At 33.4% G+C, this 17321-nt stretch overlaps 1 protein-coding gene across 1 annotated transcript in view; it reads left to right on the top strand.

Annotated features, from left to right (window-relative positions):
• The window catches only part of LOC137401775 (uncharacterized), a 33266-nt gene extending 18907 nt beyond the window's left edge, over positions 1 to 14359 (top strand). The window contains exons 10-20 of the mRNA XM_068088258.1: positions 509 to 665; positions 1965 to 2054; positions 2727 to 2794; positions 2872 to 2979; positions 5066 to 5294; positions 5672 to 5823; positions 8961 to 9127; positions 9324 to 9441; positions 11087 to 11299; positions 12047 to 12134; positions 13809 to 14359. Coding sequence (XP_067944359.1) covers positions 509 to 665; positions 1965 to 2054; positions 2727 to 2794; positions 2872 to 2979; positions 5066 to 5294; positions 5672 to 5823; positions 8961 to 9127; positions 9324 to 9441; positions 11087 to 11299; positions 12047 to 12134; positions 13809 to 13981 — 1563 coding nt within the window. The 3' untranslated portion in view covers positions 13982 to 14359. The remainder of the gene's footprint in view (positions 1 to 508; positions 666 to 1964; positions 2055 to 2726; positions 2795 to 2871; positions 2980 to 5065; positions 5295 to 5671; positions 5824 to 8960; positions 9128 to 9323; positions 9442 to 11086; positions 11300 to 12046; positions 12135 to 13808) is intronic.
• The last annotated feature ends 2962 nt before the right edge of the window (positions 14360 to 17321 follow it).

Genomic DNA, 17321 nt, shown 5'->3' with positions numbered 1-17321 from the left:
TAAGCAAGTTTATGTGCTCCCAAAACAAAAATTGGACGAGCAAATAATTATTGTTGTACATCCTATAAAACTTTTTAGCAAAACTATGCTACATTTTCTGTAAACTGCCTGGTTTCGCCACAGTTCAGGAAAGCTACTTATAAGTCAATAGCTCTGTCTGTCACCTACAAGGTAGGGTCAGCATATAGTCAAAATGCTTTCTGAGTTTGTAAACAAAAATGGCATTTTTATTAGTTATAATGTAGAACTAGCCTACATGATAACTCAGCAATGGCAAGGGTAGATAACCCTACCTGCGGACTAATTGCAAACTTTTAGAACTATTTCATACCGATGATTAAACACGAATAGTCTGTCTTTTTTTACTTGTTCATCGCAATGTTGCCCACTTAGATTAGCATAGGGCTGCCCATAAATTATTCATAGTTTTTTTTTGTGCGCTTATGTTTTAGGAGATTCACAAACTCAGAAATATCTTTCATTAACTTGTTTTCACAATTTATTTTAGGAGCCTTCATTGCTTGAAATGCTTACATCAATATTCGTTCAATCTTTCCCTATTTTTCCTGGATTTCCTGGACTTTCTGGACTTCCCGGACTTCCTGTGCTACATCGCCTGCCTAGCAGACAGGCCCATCCGATACCTTGCATAGAACAAAAGAAAGGTTAGGCATTTCTCAGTAAACTTGAGACTGGGTTGTTAGTTTATATTACTGTTTTATTTTTAATAAATTTATCGAGAAGACTCAAGGCTACATACAACAATTTTATCTATTCATGAGTACAAATAGTTATTAAGAGCATAGCCCATAGTGGTACACAGTGACGTGATGTGTGTTGTCGGTTAACACAATGAATAATAAGACTAGCCTCACAGAGCTGGTAAAATAACTTATTTTTGACGTTTTGCTCATTTTGGAGTCAAATTTCAAGCACTATTGTGGAATCTAAAATAAAAAATTATTAAGATGATAATATTGACAATAAAATCTATGAAAGTGCTTGTAATGTTAAATGCATACTACGATGAGGCAAACGATCAAAATGGTACAATTGTTCACTAACGAGTTTGTAATTTATAAGCGATAGGTCTGAAATAAATATGGCAGAGTTAAGCTATCTAATTTGACCAACTTTTTAGTCAGTTACAAAAGCAGCAGGTGCTTGTCAACTAATAAAAATTTGCGCCTCAATGTTTGGCACAGTTCCAAGTTTGCAAGTCAGCTTTGACTACACAAACAACCTATTTAATTTATTGGTTTTCAACGAGGACCTTGCACAAAATGCCTGCATATTTTATAAGAAAATATCAGTATTTTTTATCATTTGAGATTGTTTTTAATGCTTGTAGTGATCTGATTGCCAAAACGTTTTAAAATTAAAACCAATAAAAATTGATTGTAATTAAACCTCTCAGGTAAATCGAAAGTGTGATCAAAGTGTCGATAGTTGTAAAAAGACCAACAAAATAGAGGTGCTGCACTTTAAATGCAATAATTGATATTAATTATAGCAAATAATGGCATCATCTTAGCATGTGGTTTTCTCTGAGCATGTTATCTATATCATCGTTTATCGATTTCCATCTAAAACCATCCTGGCAATCCGATCTTTCAAACACTAAAAACAATCGCCAATGATAAACAATACCAATACTTTCTGATAAAATCTACAGAGATTCTGTGAAAGTTCATCGTCAAAGGTTCTTTTTTAAGCATTTTACAGTAAGTACACGCCAGTTGCAACTTTTTTGCTTTAATACAATTGAAACCCCACTTTGACATAAAACAATTTTAATCATTTTTTTCATACACCTTTAGATAAAAAACCTATCAAAAGGCCTTATCGGTTTGTCATTGTAGAATTCCTAAATCACAAACACCGCACTTTTGACCTGTTTTGCCATAATAAAACTTATCAATTTACCATGTTACCAAACCTAACTATGGTAAAACTATTTTCAGATGTAGTTGCAGGTCTAACAGTCAGGCAGGCAATTAAAGAGAGAGAGAAGACAAGTCTCGAATTGAAGCCAACGCAACAGGCTCAAAGAGGTCAGAATCAGCTTTTTCACAAATGTATATAGATATTTATATGTATATACATATACATATTTATAGGTATATACATATTTATAGGTATATACATAATCATGTATATATTTTGTATATATATATATATATATATATATATATATATATATATATATATACATACATTTGTATTTACTCGTCACCTGACAGTCTAGTGTGTCAGTCTAGTCTCGTTAGTTGTGATATCTATTATATGTGCAAATATTGTTGCTGCAGTTTTTAGAACGTTGGTAGACTATGCTGAAAGTCAGGTGGTTTGAGTTCTGCACAATGCAATCATTTTCCAAATTTCATATGTGGCTTCAGACAGACAGACAGACAGACAGACAGAAAGACAAAGCTTTTACTATAATTATTATAAATAAAGATTATTGTAAAGATTGCCTAGGGTTTGTAAACCTTAAATGGTAGGTGCTAAAGTGATGGTAGACATTCAATCAGCAGTTATAACAGGTATAAGCTTTCTAGAGTTATTTCTCTTGCACAACCCTCTTTTAGGCATTAGACAACTTTGAACTTTTGTTACGCTCACTTTGAAAAATTTTAATTCCCTCACACAATCTTTAAATTCAAGTTTTAGCAAGTTATCTATGCAAATTGGATTTCACCTCTTTGTTGTCTGTTCATCAAAAGATCTAAGAAGCCGCCTTCAACAGAAAGCTGACAGTGGATCCACCTGGTGCAAGGAATCTGCTGCAACGGTAAGTTTCGATGCTTGATATTCATTAAACTATTTAGTTGCTGAGCCTAAAATACTCACAACACCCATTTATTTTAGCTTCTGAAGTTTCGAAAGTGCTTAGAAAGTTGGGAAAAAATGGAGCAGTTGCTGAGAGTGGCAATACGGAGTTACCAAAGATCTGTTGAGAAAAGATGCTCCAAGAAGGTAAAAAATTGAAGTTAAAGATGAGCATGCAGAAACGTTTTGTAGATTTATTTTGAAATTATTCATGTTGTTTTATCATTTGCAATTGTTTTTGATGTTTCAAGTGATCTAACTGCCAGGATGTTTCAAGATTAAAACTCAAAGATTTAAAAGAGTCATAACTTAATCACACTTAAGGCCATAAGATCAAGCGAAAATCCGATCATGATTTGTATAGTTGCGCAGAGACTAACAGAATAGAGACACGTAATGCTGCAACTTAAGTGCAATAGCCAATTTGACTATAGCAGCAAGAACTACTACTGACATCATTTCAGCACGTATTTTTCTTCTGAGCCTTTTAACTACGGTCATGCTTTGATGATTTTCGTTTTAAAACATCCTGGTCATCAAATCGTGTCAAATATCAACGACAGTCACAAATGGTAGAAAAATGACAATACTTTCTGAAAGAGCATACTAAAATTTTGTTTAAGTTCATATTTAATTAGGCAAGTGACGACACGGAGTTGCTTCTACCCATTCTGCATAAATTAGAGGATTAAGATTGCTTGGTGTTTAAAAATAGCAAAAGTAAACTTTTCAAGTTTGTTTGAAACGTATTATTATATTAAAAAGTAAACTATGTGAAGATTAGTATAGTTTTGAATAAGCAATGATGACATGATCATCATAGTCTCCCAATAAACTCTTTTGCTACCAATTTATTTTCTTACCGGAGCATAATTACATATTCCATAAAGCCTAATATTTGATGATGTCGCATGTAAGCTCCAATAATTTTTTTAATACAAGGTCTAGAAAAAATATTCTGATATAATGTTAATCAGCATCAAGTTTTACATCATCTAATGCCATGCTATGCTGATGCTATAATAACAAGTCTGTCTACAAAGGGGATGCAGAATGAGTTTGAACATTTTACCAACCTTTCCTCTGTCACTGTGAGTAACAACTTGATATATTCAGAATCTGAAAGGCTATCACTATTTGTCTTGCTATTATATTACTACTATTGTTCAAAATAACACAATCGTTGCCTCAAAAACTATGATTCAACAGATAATCACTAGAAGTCAATTGATCTACAATTTGTGAAGTCTTGATAGCTGTAATGTAGCTAACACCAAAGGTCATTGCAAAAAGCAGCTGTGATAAAAAGGTAACAGTTTTGCAAAGTGACACTCAGCCCAGCCTGGGCTCAACTCAGGCAGAAACTTGTCTCTTTTTGCTTGAATGCAGTTATAATAGGCTAGTTAATTAATCACTAATACGACTTGTTTTGTATGACGTTTTTCAAAGGTGTCAGGCTGGCTTAGTGGTATCATCTTTGACTATCAACCATGGGGTTGGTGGTTCGAGCCCTGCTTAATGCCAATCTGAAAAAAGCTCTCAGCAAGCTTTCAACCCTAAATTGCTGGGTTCTTTGGATCTAGACCTTAACTTGGAGACCCCATGTACCACACTGACAATGTGGGCATGTTAAAGATCCACCTCTGTCCTTCGCACATTGGACAAGTGAAATGGTTACCTGACTCAGTCAGACTGGATGTGTTGCAAAAAATGTATCCCTTCAGGTTAATCTGATAGCTCCGGAGGAAGCCCTTTATAAGTGTTAGGACCACTCAAGGTAGCTTATAAAAAGCCTAGTCCTGGCAGTGTGCATCTCTACTAGAGAACACTACCAAGCATTGTCACTACATAACAGAAGCAATTGCTTCTGTTATGTAGTGATTCTTAAACCATTACATCAAAGCCACACTCACTGCTTTTGGCTTTGTGCAAACACTCTGTCAAACTGTAATAGGGATATTTCGGCTACATAGCAAGTTAAATGACTGCTTGGGTTGACATGGTACTTTTAGCAAAACTTGAAAAAACAAAAAAAGTTATTACTACGTCAACTGCTGCTAAAACACTAGGTTTTGTTGAACTGACATCAGATTGTTGCGATGTAATGTAAATTTTGATTTGTTGTATGATAAGATTCTGAGACTATGTAAGGCTCTCATTGTTTTTTAATATTTCATGTCAGTGTTTTGGGGGTCATTTTTGCATTCTGGTATATTTTCATAAATCTGTTTAGGTTGAGGATGAGGAAAGAGAGAAGATGTTGAAAGAGAAGACCATCTTGGAGTATATCCGCTGTCTCAATGGACATCTAGAAACCATAATTCATGTATTACAGATTGCTAAGACGTCACTGTTTACAGTATTCTCTTTCGGTGATATTTCTCCACTCCAGTTGCTGTTGGCTCAAAAGAGTCTCTATGTACTGAAGTTTAAAAATGAAAGCGTTCGGAGAATCAATTACGGTTCGTTTTATCAAATTATAAAATAAATATTTGACTGATTTCTTAAAGTAAAAAAATCTCAACTTTTTGTGTTCACAAAGCTTTAAAATCAGATTTTAAAATGCTACCAAACCAAATACAAATTACAAATGTTAGTATTTAAAAGCAAAGATTTTATGATTAATTCAGTTTTATTCATTAAAATCTACTAAATGCAAAGAAAGAATTTTTAAATAAATAGGTCTCAATTTACAAATTTAGGGTCGAATAAATGATCAACTTACTTGTGTGAATCATTTGTAATCATTGAATACCACCATTTAGAGTTAAATTCATTGTTGATGAACTTCTGTTAAACTTCTTTAAAAATGAAACGTCCAATTATTTTTAATTGAAAGGAGTTGATAGCTTTTGGGAGCCAAATGGAGGAGATTGTGTAATGCTGAGGCCAGAGGCTTTCACTAAGAATTTCATGAGTGAATACCTGAGAGGAGAGAATACCATGGGGAGTGTTGGCTTACTCATGAGATCATACATTAGAGAGCCAGAGGTATTGAAGTCTATACCTAATGTTAAACCCTTTGAACCCTGACCGTTTTTGTCGATGCGTGTCAGTAACCCTAGGCAATCTGTCCAACGATCCAAAAGTTTTTAGACTTACCGTATATATACGTACATGTATATATATCTGAATGTGCTCATAATACAATGATATTTGGTGAAACACTAGTAAAAAAGTCAGGCAACCTACAGCAAATGTCATCAAACAGAAAAAAAACGTACTTTACCATTATTTGGGCTAAAAGTTTGTACAATTTTAAAAAACTCGTAAAAACATTTATAATAGGATCATATTCATTGAGCTCATGTTTATCATCATTTTATGACTCCCAATATACTGGAAAATTATAATTTGTATTATAAAATATTTTATTTGCATCACAATCATTTATGGCCTACCAACAAACAAAGCCTATCGATTTTCCGCAATACCATCCTAATAAAATTTGTTATTAAAACGAAGGAAGTAGATAAAGATATTTTAAAACTCTTACAAATGAAAATGAAATTTCCAGTTTAATTTCCTGTGCAAAAATAATTTAATTGGTTTACGCTGTTACTTAGAAATGGCTTTGTAAACAAAGCCATGTGGACGCCGAAAATCCGACCATAAGAGATTCGACACACCTCACGCAATGCCGGAAAACTGCCGTTATGGTTCAAAGGATTAAAGCAATAGTGCTAGTTTTGTTAGCGTTTACTATCGATTCTGTGTTCATATTTATGAACCCAGCCAAAACCACCATAATACACTGAGCTGAAATTAAAGACAGCCCAAAGCGTGCACTAAAAACATGATGCAAGAGCAACTAGTAATACAAATCAACCACGTTTTACTTTGACGCAAGGCATGACACAAAGTCATAGTCAATATCCGGAACAAACTACCTTTGCGCAAACCCTGTATGTCAAGTTGCGGATTACTCAACAAACAGTATCTCTGAAAAAGCATTAAAATCATGCATTGAAACTAATTTTACAGGAAGAGCTTGTATATTAAAACTAATCGAACCAATAAAAGAGTAAAAAAGTGTTGATATCAATTCAACTTTGATTTATTTTAGAGACAGGCACATAGAGATAAGGCCTAGACAATACTGAACAAAAAACAGTATGTAGATCTCTGAAGTGCTAAATATAAAAAGCTCGTCTACGCAAACATAAAATAAACATACCTGTATGAAATAAACTGGAGAACCAAGATTCTCATTTACCACATTGTTACTTACATGTATTTCGAATTTAGTCAATAGCCATTATATGGTTTGAAAGAGCCAAATAAAAATCATGTTGGGTCATGGGATCATTAAAAATTAAATAATGAAAGCTTAGCATACATAAGCATTAAAAACCATTTAACATTTAATCTGTTTGGTTTACGTAATAGATACCAAAGCTGCTATTGATGAAACTTCAGAGAGTTTTAAATTATTTAATTAATAAAAGCTTGCTTATTTTTTGAGTAATCTCTTGTTTTAATTCTAACAGAGGAGTTGCTTTTATGTCTGTTACCACATGTCTTAGTATTTTGTTCTAGTGGATTTGAAACTCGTAATTTTGAAATTAACAATATAAGATATGACAAACCATTTAATATCGCTTTTACGCAGTTGAACAAAATTGGAAAAGAGATCTGCATACTATAATATACTGATTTAAATTACGGTAATTTCAAAAATTTTGAGTTTAAAATTTTTAAAATCTGTTGAGTCAAACATAAAATATCTGCTGAAATTTCTCACCCTTGCTCTAGAAATGTGCATAGTAAAGCGATACTCAGAATATCGAAAAGGCTTCTATGATTTATTAACATTTTTGCTACTACAATATTAGGACACTACAACACCATGAAACTGTGACTCTACAACATTGTGATCTAAATGTTCTACTATTTTATGACTATACAACCCTACTACAACAACCTTGTGACCCTACTGTCTTACAACTGTTTGACCCGATGATCCTGTGACACTATGAGACAACAAAATGACAATACTAGACACAACAAAACTATGACACAAGCACCTTTAGGGGGTACTTAATAGACTCTAGTTGGGCAGGTGCTTTCAAATATTTACACCAAACTGCATAATTTGAATCACTGATGACAGCAGTTAGGGTTGGATGCTTTTCCTGACACCAATAAAGGTATTTTTGGGCAATAAACCACAACCTGTAATTTAGGGTCAAAGCACTTTAAAACACAAGGTAATGGCTACTCCTCTAGAATGATAATGTCTGACATTGCACCAAAGGTATTTGCTTTGCAATTTGACAAACAGCAAGCATTATTGTTCATTTAGGCTCACGCATATCTCTCAACTTGAAGTTATATTTTACTTGCTCTCTCATACTTGGATACCATGTATTACTGCCGAGCTATGGTGCTTCTAAAATTATGATGGATACGAGAATTCAAAACCCAAACTCAGATGAAAGCTTTCTTTTTTGCTTGGAATTAAACCATGGCTGAGATATTTTTTATAAGCTAAATAAAAACAATTAGAAGTCATATAGTTCCTGATTACTGTCAGGCTGTGATAGAGATTTTTTTTTAATGAGTCTATCATGTACTTGCTTAGCCAAGCTAGTCTAACTAACTTGGTAAGGCTTGAAAACGCTGGAGGCAACAGTTGTTTAACAAAAAACCATGAAAGGCAAAAACATGACAAAAACTACTTGTTCTAAACCATTCTTCAGGCCAATTTTTAATATTCTTGTGATATATTTAATTATTAATTAATTAATTTATTTATTTACATGTATTTATTCTTGTGAATATTTTTAATTCTTGTGATATATGCCAGATAAATAAGCCGGATTAATTTTGTTTTATCAAATTTTTTTTTCATGAATTATTTTGCTTTAGCTCTGTTTACTTATCAAACACTAAACTTTTATCTTTTATTGTTTATCTATTTGTGTTTTGAAACCAGCTCTCTTCCAATCAGGCATAAATATTACAAACTACTAATACACAGGAAAACACGAAAAAATTCATTTATTGTATAATCAGTCTGCACCGGTCTTTAGATAATATCAACTCATGCTGGGTCATATTAAAATCTTTGCTAAAAGTTATCAAACCTATTTAGTTTTTTTCTAATTCTTCTTATGTTGATCTAGGCAGAAGTTCTGTTTCCTGGAGATAAGGCAACACGGATGGTCAAATCAGCGTTTGTTGTTGAAATACTAACAGAACGAAGAATGCCATTCAAAGGAGATAAAGTGAAATTGAAAAGGAAGGCTATTACCCTCCAGCCCCAAGCATCTAACTTTCAAGCTCCTACCAGGTATATGTGTTAAATTTCTTTTGTGGCTTAAATTTTAGCTTTTATATGTTTTCAGATAGTTTAAAAGTTTTAAAAGTCAATTTCATGGCATTTTTTTCTACTTTTAGATGGTATTTAATTAGTATTTTGTTTTGAGAAAGCTAAAAAAACTGATTAAATTTTAGCATTTCAATATTTGCTCAACTTTCAATGATAGTGCCAATGGAATACTGAAAGAAATGTTTCCAAGAGCTATGGTAAAGTTTCCTGGTCAAGAGGAGCTTTGGTGTGGACCTTATGAAGATATTGAACTAGTGCCAGGATGTGGATTTGAGGTAATTATGGCATATTGATATTTGTGTAAAAGAGAGTGACTAATGAAACTGAATTACTCTAATAGTTGACCTTTTGACCCTAGTACAACAAGCCATTAGATTAAAGGAAGTAGAATCTAAAAAATTGTTCACGAAGACATCTGCTTTCCACATTGGATTGCTATTGGTTAATTTCAACTACTTTTGATGGAATTAATTTTGGCCCCAAAAATATAAAATTAAGCGTTCCACAATTTCTAAAATTCCAGAACTTGTCTACGATTCTGACTCGAAGATGTTTTTGGTTGCTGACCGACAATTTTGTTAGCCTTGATGCTCTCTAACTTGAATAATTAGCATCAGCTAATTTGACTTTTGAAAATTTTGGACTCTAAATTTTAAACATCTACATTTATGGATCACAAATGGAAATGTTACCCTGTCCAACTCATCAGAGATTTAAAAATCATACAAAACAGATTGGGAAGGCTATGGATGAGAATGGCACGTGAAAGGTACATGATATATGTAGAGCATACAACTTCTTCTTGCATGCTTACTGATATTATCCTTATTTACCATTTTGATAAAACGAAAGATACGTTTTTTTATATAATGACCAACTTTCACTACTGTTATTTCTACTAGCATGCTGGCAGTGCCCTGCACTATGAAAGATCATCATGTGTAATAATTATGTGGACAATTATTCTTAAATATGGAAAAATGGTTGAGTAAAGCACATGTTAGCGCAAAGTATCTAGGAATCTAAAATTATATTGAAAATATATACCAATAATATATCAAAATATATATATTATACCAAAAATATCTGCGTTCGATTTTAGTGTAGTAAAACATAGTTTTTCCTGACACTCTTAGCACTTCTGATACAGCACTTATTATAGTAAATAGTTATTGTTAAGACACTAATCTATTCTGTAGACACTTTCTGTTTTTTACTGGAATTTTTTGTTAGGACCAAACAGAGTTCGAGACCAATTGCTGTCGCAAATGTATTCTTACTTTAAATTAGATGTATAACCGATAGAAACTTAAACACATTAGGCACAGTTCACTTCTAAAAGCCTTGGCGGAAAGGCAACTCTGCTGCCTCTTGATATATCAGTATATTGTGAAACATCTTTTGTCATACTGGTCTTTTTTTTGAAGATGAACTTTTTGTTATGTGGCGATGCTGTCATTAAATACCTCCTGAAAAAGTTTAGAAAAGCATTTGAGCTTTACTAAAAAGCACATCTTAGGTGTGGCTGCTCATAGACTTCTTGTCTTGTAACCATATTCTACACTCGCTGCACTTTGCCATTAAAACATATATTGTAGCTTACTCGTACACTTGTCAGTACTTCTCGGTAAGAGATTGTCATGAGTAATCAGTATCTAGAGAATTATTGTATGAAGCAGAGAGGCTTCCAAATAGGGTGGTGGAAGCACGCTCACTTATGATTCTGATACCCTGGGTTCAATTTCTATGTCAGGCAATATATTTCTTGTTGTTCTTAGCACGGCTTTGAACAGAAGAACAAACAAGCACTGAACTTATTATTTTAATGAGTGAAAAATGGCTAGTACAAGCACCAAGCTAAGTGTGTCAATTGAAAGTGACTTAATTGAAAGTAAAAATTGATTTATTTATATATTTCAGCCTGGAGACAATGTTTGGGTGAGGAGAACAATTCCGGAGCCTTCCAGAGGCTGGGGAGGAGTAACAAAGAGTTCAGTTGGGGTTGTGAGACTTGTTATAGGAAGAAGAGGAAATGAAGAAATAACTGTGGATTTTCCAGAGTGCAAAGGATGGATTGGACTGGCGACAGATCTACAGAGAGTTCGAGATATTTGGCTAGCAAATGAAGTACAGGTAGCCAGATCTGTTATAAATATTGTTATTTCTAACTTTCTAGTTAGCTCTGAGACTTGTCTTTCCTTTTGAAATTGGGTAGCTGCTTTAGCATTGCTGTTGAAATTAAAGTAAAATATGCCACTATGTAGTCAGCACTACCATTTGGTTCGAATAATTAATAAACCAAACTATATTTAAGCTTCATATTCGAGCTTTGTATTGTACGCCACTGCATGAACAGTAATTTTTTGTTTAGTTTTAATAGAGGAAGACAAGAATTACAAGTTTATGTACAGAGCAATTAAAGCTGATCAAGGTGAATCTAATTTTAATAAAGCAATCAGAGCACATTGTAGACCTCAGCAGAGAAAACAAAAAAATTTAACATATTTTAAACAGGAAATATCTCTATGAAAAACTAATAAGAAAAATGTTGCAACTAACTTCTGAATGATAAAAGTTTCATATCAATTCAAGTAGCATAATTTGTGTGTTTTACATATGTAAGTTTTTTATTCTGTTACTCAATGGTAGGCAAGTATGCATTCTCAGTACCACATCAATGGACCACAAAATTAGCTTAGAACCAATATTGACCTACAACAGTACAACTCTACACGGCTGTCAAAGACTCCTAGATATTAAGTTTTGTATATTACATTTTTTCAAATTTGCTCTATTTAATTGTGTTATGCAAATTTTTTTGATAGTTTTTGTATCTAAATGTTCTTTGAATAAAAATGTTTCGAGAATTTTTTGTTTCAGATAAAGCTGACTGTTTCGGAACCGCGCAAAGGTTGGCAGTCAGTAGGAAGAAATGACGTAGGCTATGTTCTGACTATCCAAGGTGATGGTAAGTGAATAGATATATTGTAATGTTCTCTAAAAGCAGAACCAATTAGAATAAACTACCAACATCGTTTCTAGATATTCAGCTGCTTGTCTTACCATTTCTTGTTTAGTTAATTATATCTCTATTAAGTGATACGTGCTGCTCATTAAATAAAACACAATCCAAATAAATAATCTAGTCATGCAGGAACTTTAAGTTGGTAAGCAGTCATTAAAAAACTTAAAAGAAAAACTGTCAAAGTTCTTAAATTTTAGACATATCAGCTCAATTCTAAAATTGTTTATTTAAATTTTTTAAACATGCTTTTGCTTATAGGCTGTGAGGCTTATTGTTTTGTTTTTTGTTAATTCTTGATTGCAAACTTCTTCAAATGTAGCACTAAGACCAACAAAGATGGCAAGTGCCAAAACTAACACTATTGCAAAGGTTTACTTGATTTTATTGTCTCTTCATTTTATGAATTACTATATTCTCACACGCGTGTGGCTAAAAAACTTGGAAAATTTAATAAAACTTACTGCTTTTGTAGCAAAATTTATCATCACAAAACAGCCTACTGCCTATAAACTACCAAAAATGTAAAATATATTGCTACTTAACGATTAAGGGCATTTTCATAATCCTTGTCCCAACCCTAAAAGCGTACCCATGGCAACGTGCCACAAAAAACTATACAATACAAGTTGTGTAAAAGAATTCGGCTACTACCATAGGTTTTCGAAAATTACAAGTTATTTTCTATATTTCACTTTCGTCAACTTACAATCAACACCGTTACTGCTCTATCGAAAAAGTAATCCAATGATACTTTTTACACCGAACACATTTTTATAAAGCGATTACCTGACCAAATTGCAATAAATTGTAAAGTTGCATAGAGAACTTTTGTGTTTGAAAAAACTTGGATTATAGGATTGGTAAAAATGTGTTATAGATTTTAAAGTAAAATTTGGTTATACAGGTCTCAAGTTCAGTTTCTATTTTAAAATGAAGAGTGCATCGGTTTATACACTGCTGTTTTGCTAGAGGCTTTATGTTACAATAGAGTCCCTATGCAGACATCACTTTAGTCTCATCTTGTAATAAGTAGGCAATTTTATAGCTGAAAAACAATACTATTCTACAGAGTGCTACACAACTGTTGCTAGCTGCATGAATTTTGGTACAAGTATGTAATAAGGTTTCACTTTGTGTAGAGCATGTTTTAAAATTGTTGCAATACTGTTTGATCTACTAAAACTAGCCGATGAATCTAAACTATACCTAGTTTAAACTATACATTAAGTGATGCACTGGTAATTGTGCTGATGGTTTTTTCTACGTTGCAAGTAGCTGCTCCTCATACTCACATTCATTATTCTTCAACCAAATATGTGTGTTAGTTCATTAATTAATTTCCATGCTGCTGTTTTAATCTGTTTGCAATTTTAGTCAGCTGGTAGAATACACTTGTAGTAGCTGCTACACTCACGAAAATTCTTGAAACATTTGTAATAGCTACAATGGCTCGAGTAAGATACGGCCTATGACAATTGAATACTAAAGTGCAACAAAGGTCTCAACTATATTTTCTGTATATTAAAAATCTTTAGCTGCTCAGATCGATCTCACTGTTAAATACTAAAATTGGACCAGCTGGGTGAAATGAAACAATGTGCTACCTTTTTTTTGTAGAGTGTGTGGTTGGATTTCCTACAAATCCCCGGTTCAAATGCTATGTTGATGAAATAGAACCATGCAGATATGAAAAAGGCCCGTATGATAAGCCTGCAACAGAAACGGAGGAAGGAGTTATATATGTAACTCCTGAGGAAATGCGTCTACTCTACTTGAAAAACTTCAGCTGAAGCTGCTTTGTCTTTCAGCTTTTTTATTTGAAGACTGGGTTTATCTAAAGTACCTGGTGGTAGCTAATCCTGCAACGAATACCTGTCATTAAATACCTATATGCCTAAACGCCTATATACCTATAAGCCTAAACACCCATTTATCAAAATATTTATTTCCTTTAATCCTACAAAGCATACTTACTACTAAATTTATATGTAAATTATCTTGGATGCATACAAACATTAGATATACTTTGTTGACTACTTATACCAAATAAGATTATAAGTATCCATACCAAACACTATTAAACCTTTTGGAAATGTTTGCTGTGAGTAAATTTTCTAGTTTACGTTCTATTTAAAAATTTTCAATTTCTTAGCTTAGAAATAAATAAAACTTGTGCAACAAACCTTGTAAAACTTGATAACCAATATTTTTTGGATCTGCAGTATGTTCAGCAATGTGGCAAGTTTTTGTCATTACAGGCGCTTTTGTTTTTAAAATTTTCAGTAGCAGGACGCAGGACAACAAATTTTTTATTTGGCTGAATTTTGGCCTTTTCACTATCTGAAAACTGAACGATTCCTCATAATAATCAGATCAAAATCTATAAAATTATTTGAATAAAATGTTGTTTCTTTATGAGCAACTGCTACTCAAAGTATATAGCAAAAATGACAACCATAGTTTCTCTTTCCTTCCTCAAAAGTAATTTAAACTTTTTTATTCTGTTTGTTATCAGCAGTATGAATCTGCTGATAGCTAAAGTGCTTTGCTGCAATTTGCTCTAACGTTGTCTTCTCATACATTTAGTTTAAATTAATGCCACATTTGACCACTGGTGCTCATGCTAAACTGATAGCAATTGTGTTAGTCTTTTGCCAACACTCTGTGAAGTGCAGATGTAACGAAAATATATGATAGCAATTATTCTAATTCAAGGACTTTCAACGCTTGCTTTCCAGCGCAATTCTAAGAGCGTTTAAACTATATTAAACTTAGCTAACTGTGGTGGCAAGGAGTTGAGTGAAAAAAACTCAGATTATTGAGATAAAACAGGTTGAGCAAGTGGTGAGACCAATCCGGTAGGTCTTCTACTAGCATGACCTTATTTTTAATTATTACGAAAAAGGTCAGTAAAGTTAGAACACTTCTTCACTTCTGCAGAAGTGAAGTGTAGTTCTGCAGACCAGTATTGGAATTGATAGAAGGTATAGAGGACTTGAAGGCTTACGTTATTTTCTGGTTTGGGGCTTCTCAATGAGGGGTGTGAACCAGATATGATAGCTTTAAGGTATGATATCAACAAGATATGACCTCTCACACATAGACACCATATGCATACAACATCTCGCATACGACACGACCTCTAAGGGGTGAAATATTTTGTTCATGGGAATGAAGCAATCAATTTTCATCTATCTTATACATAAAAAATAGATTCTGTAGCGCCATTAATCCTGAAAATGATCTACACATTTTACTCACACCTAAGGAGCCTTGTTTCGATCAAACAGACCAGAGAAGAAGTAAGAAAAAAGTCAAAGGTCATAAAGTAAGATGTTATTTTATATGACATTTTGTTCTTATGCAAAAACATTTGACTTTTTAGAATCATCTTCCAATAACATATTGCTTTTGTGTATTTTAAATATGTTGTTATTTATTCATGCCTTTAAGCCATTTTTGCTCCATCCAAAACAAGAGGCTGCTAGAATGTTCTGTTAGTCTAAGAAGGCTCAGAGTTGGAAACGAGTAGGTAAAGGTAAATTTTATTTCATTTCTTTATCCACACATATATTATAACATTTATACGATTGACAGTATTGAAATAATTGTGCTCACCCACTTGATTATGAATAGATTTTTCCATTGTGCAAATTTTTCATGGAAAACTGCAAAAAACTGTTTGATCTCTTATGAGTGAGTGCCATCTCAAGGTAGTAAACAGAGAGCGTGCCTGCTTTGTAGGAAGACCTCTTGAAATTATTAAAAACAATTCCCTGATTCAGCAGATGGTCAGGATTACTACTAATTACATTAAAAATATTTGCATAAACACAAAAAATGAAACTGCTCAATAGTGGAAATCTATCTCCATGGCGCATGTCGGAGTAAATGACTCTTGATGCACTACGTTGAATCTGCTTTAGCCTTTCTTTACATGTAAATGATAAAGTTGTGTGCCAAGCAAGTGCACCATCTAGTGCACCTGCTTAATACACAACATAGTGCATTTAGCGTAGTGCATCATGAGTCAATTACCCCAACATGCACCATGGAGATAGATTTCCACTGTTGAAAAGTTTTATTTTTGGTACTTATGCAAATATTGTTGAAAGCATTAATAGTAATCCTGACTATCGGCTGAATCAGACAATTGTTGTTAATAATTTCAGGAGGTGCGGTCTTCCTACAAAGCGAGTCCGCGCTCTGTTTACCACCTTGAGATGGCACACACTCGAAAGAGATCCATCCGGTGCACCTGGTTGGCTTAGTGAAGCACTGATCTAGTCTAAAGATCTACTATGATTTTCCAGTTGGTAAAAACCAAAGAAGAATGTATTTATTGAATCAAAGTTTTTGTTCCTTGAACGGCTAAGCTACAATTCAAATGCAGTCACGAGCAAAGGTATGGAGCTCCTACTTTTGATGCTTCTAAATTCAATTTTTGGCATGATTGTCCTTCACATTTAGCTTCATGCCTATTTCTATTGAAACATTATTGTCACTTTTTGTCTCACCTCCCCTAGCGGCCGCTAACTGATTTTACAAGGTGATAACATTAGGCTGCAGTTCTCTTTAAGCTGCATGGGTTGTAGAATTTCTTTAGCCTAGCTTAGAAATTGCTTTGTAGGTAAAAACTTTCCTAACAGCATTACTGCTACTTAAATGATTCAGGGGAAACCTTAACATTCAGAAGGCAACATTTGGTTTTATGAGCTTTGCCAATTGCTGCTGTCAATGAGTATCAGTGTGGGAGGCACTAATGTTATAAAAGCTGCTGTTAAATTTAACATAATTCTTGAATTTTCTTATAACCGAAAACTGGGATAAGGAGATTTGTCTTGTCCATTTGCCTTTGACATTATCAATGATGCAATGTAGATCTACTTTTTCATCGTGTTTAAATTTTAAAGCTCCATGAAGCATAGATCATTAATCAACGGTGCAATGCAAGCTCATAAGCAAGCAAGCTGGTGACTCTCTTTAGACCCACTGCTAAAAAAAATTATTTTCTTGCAAAGTATGTTCAGCAGTGCAGATTCTGGCATCTTCTCAAAAAAGCTTGTTTAGTAGTAATGGTAATTTATGGTCGGGAAGAAATGGAGAAAGCTTTGTTCATCACCAAATTGT

Source organism: Watersipora subatra, chromosome 8 (assembly GCF_963576615.1).
Source record: "Watersipora subatra chromosome 8, tzWatSuba1.1, whole genome shotgun sequence".
NCBI lineage: Eukaryota > Metazoa > Bryozoa > Gymnolaemata > Cheilostomatida > Watersiporidae > Watersipora > Watersipora subatra.
The sequence above is the reverse complement of the archived record's forward strand: the minus strand, read 5'-3'. Positions and strand labels throughout refer to the sequence as shown.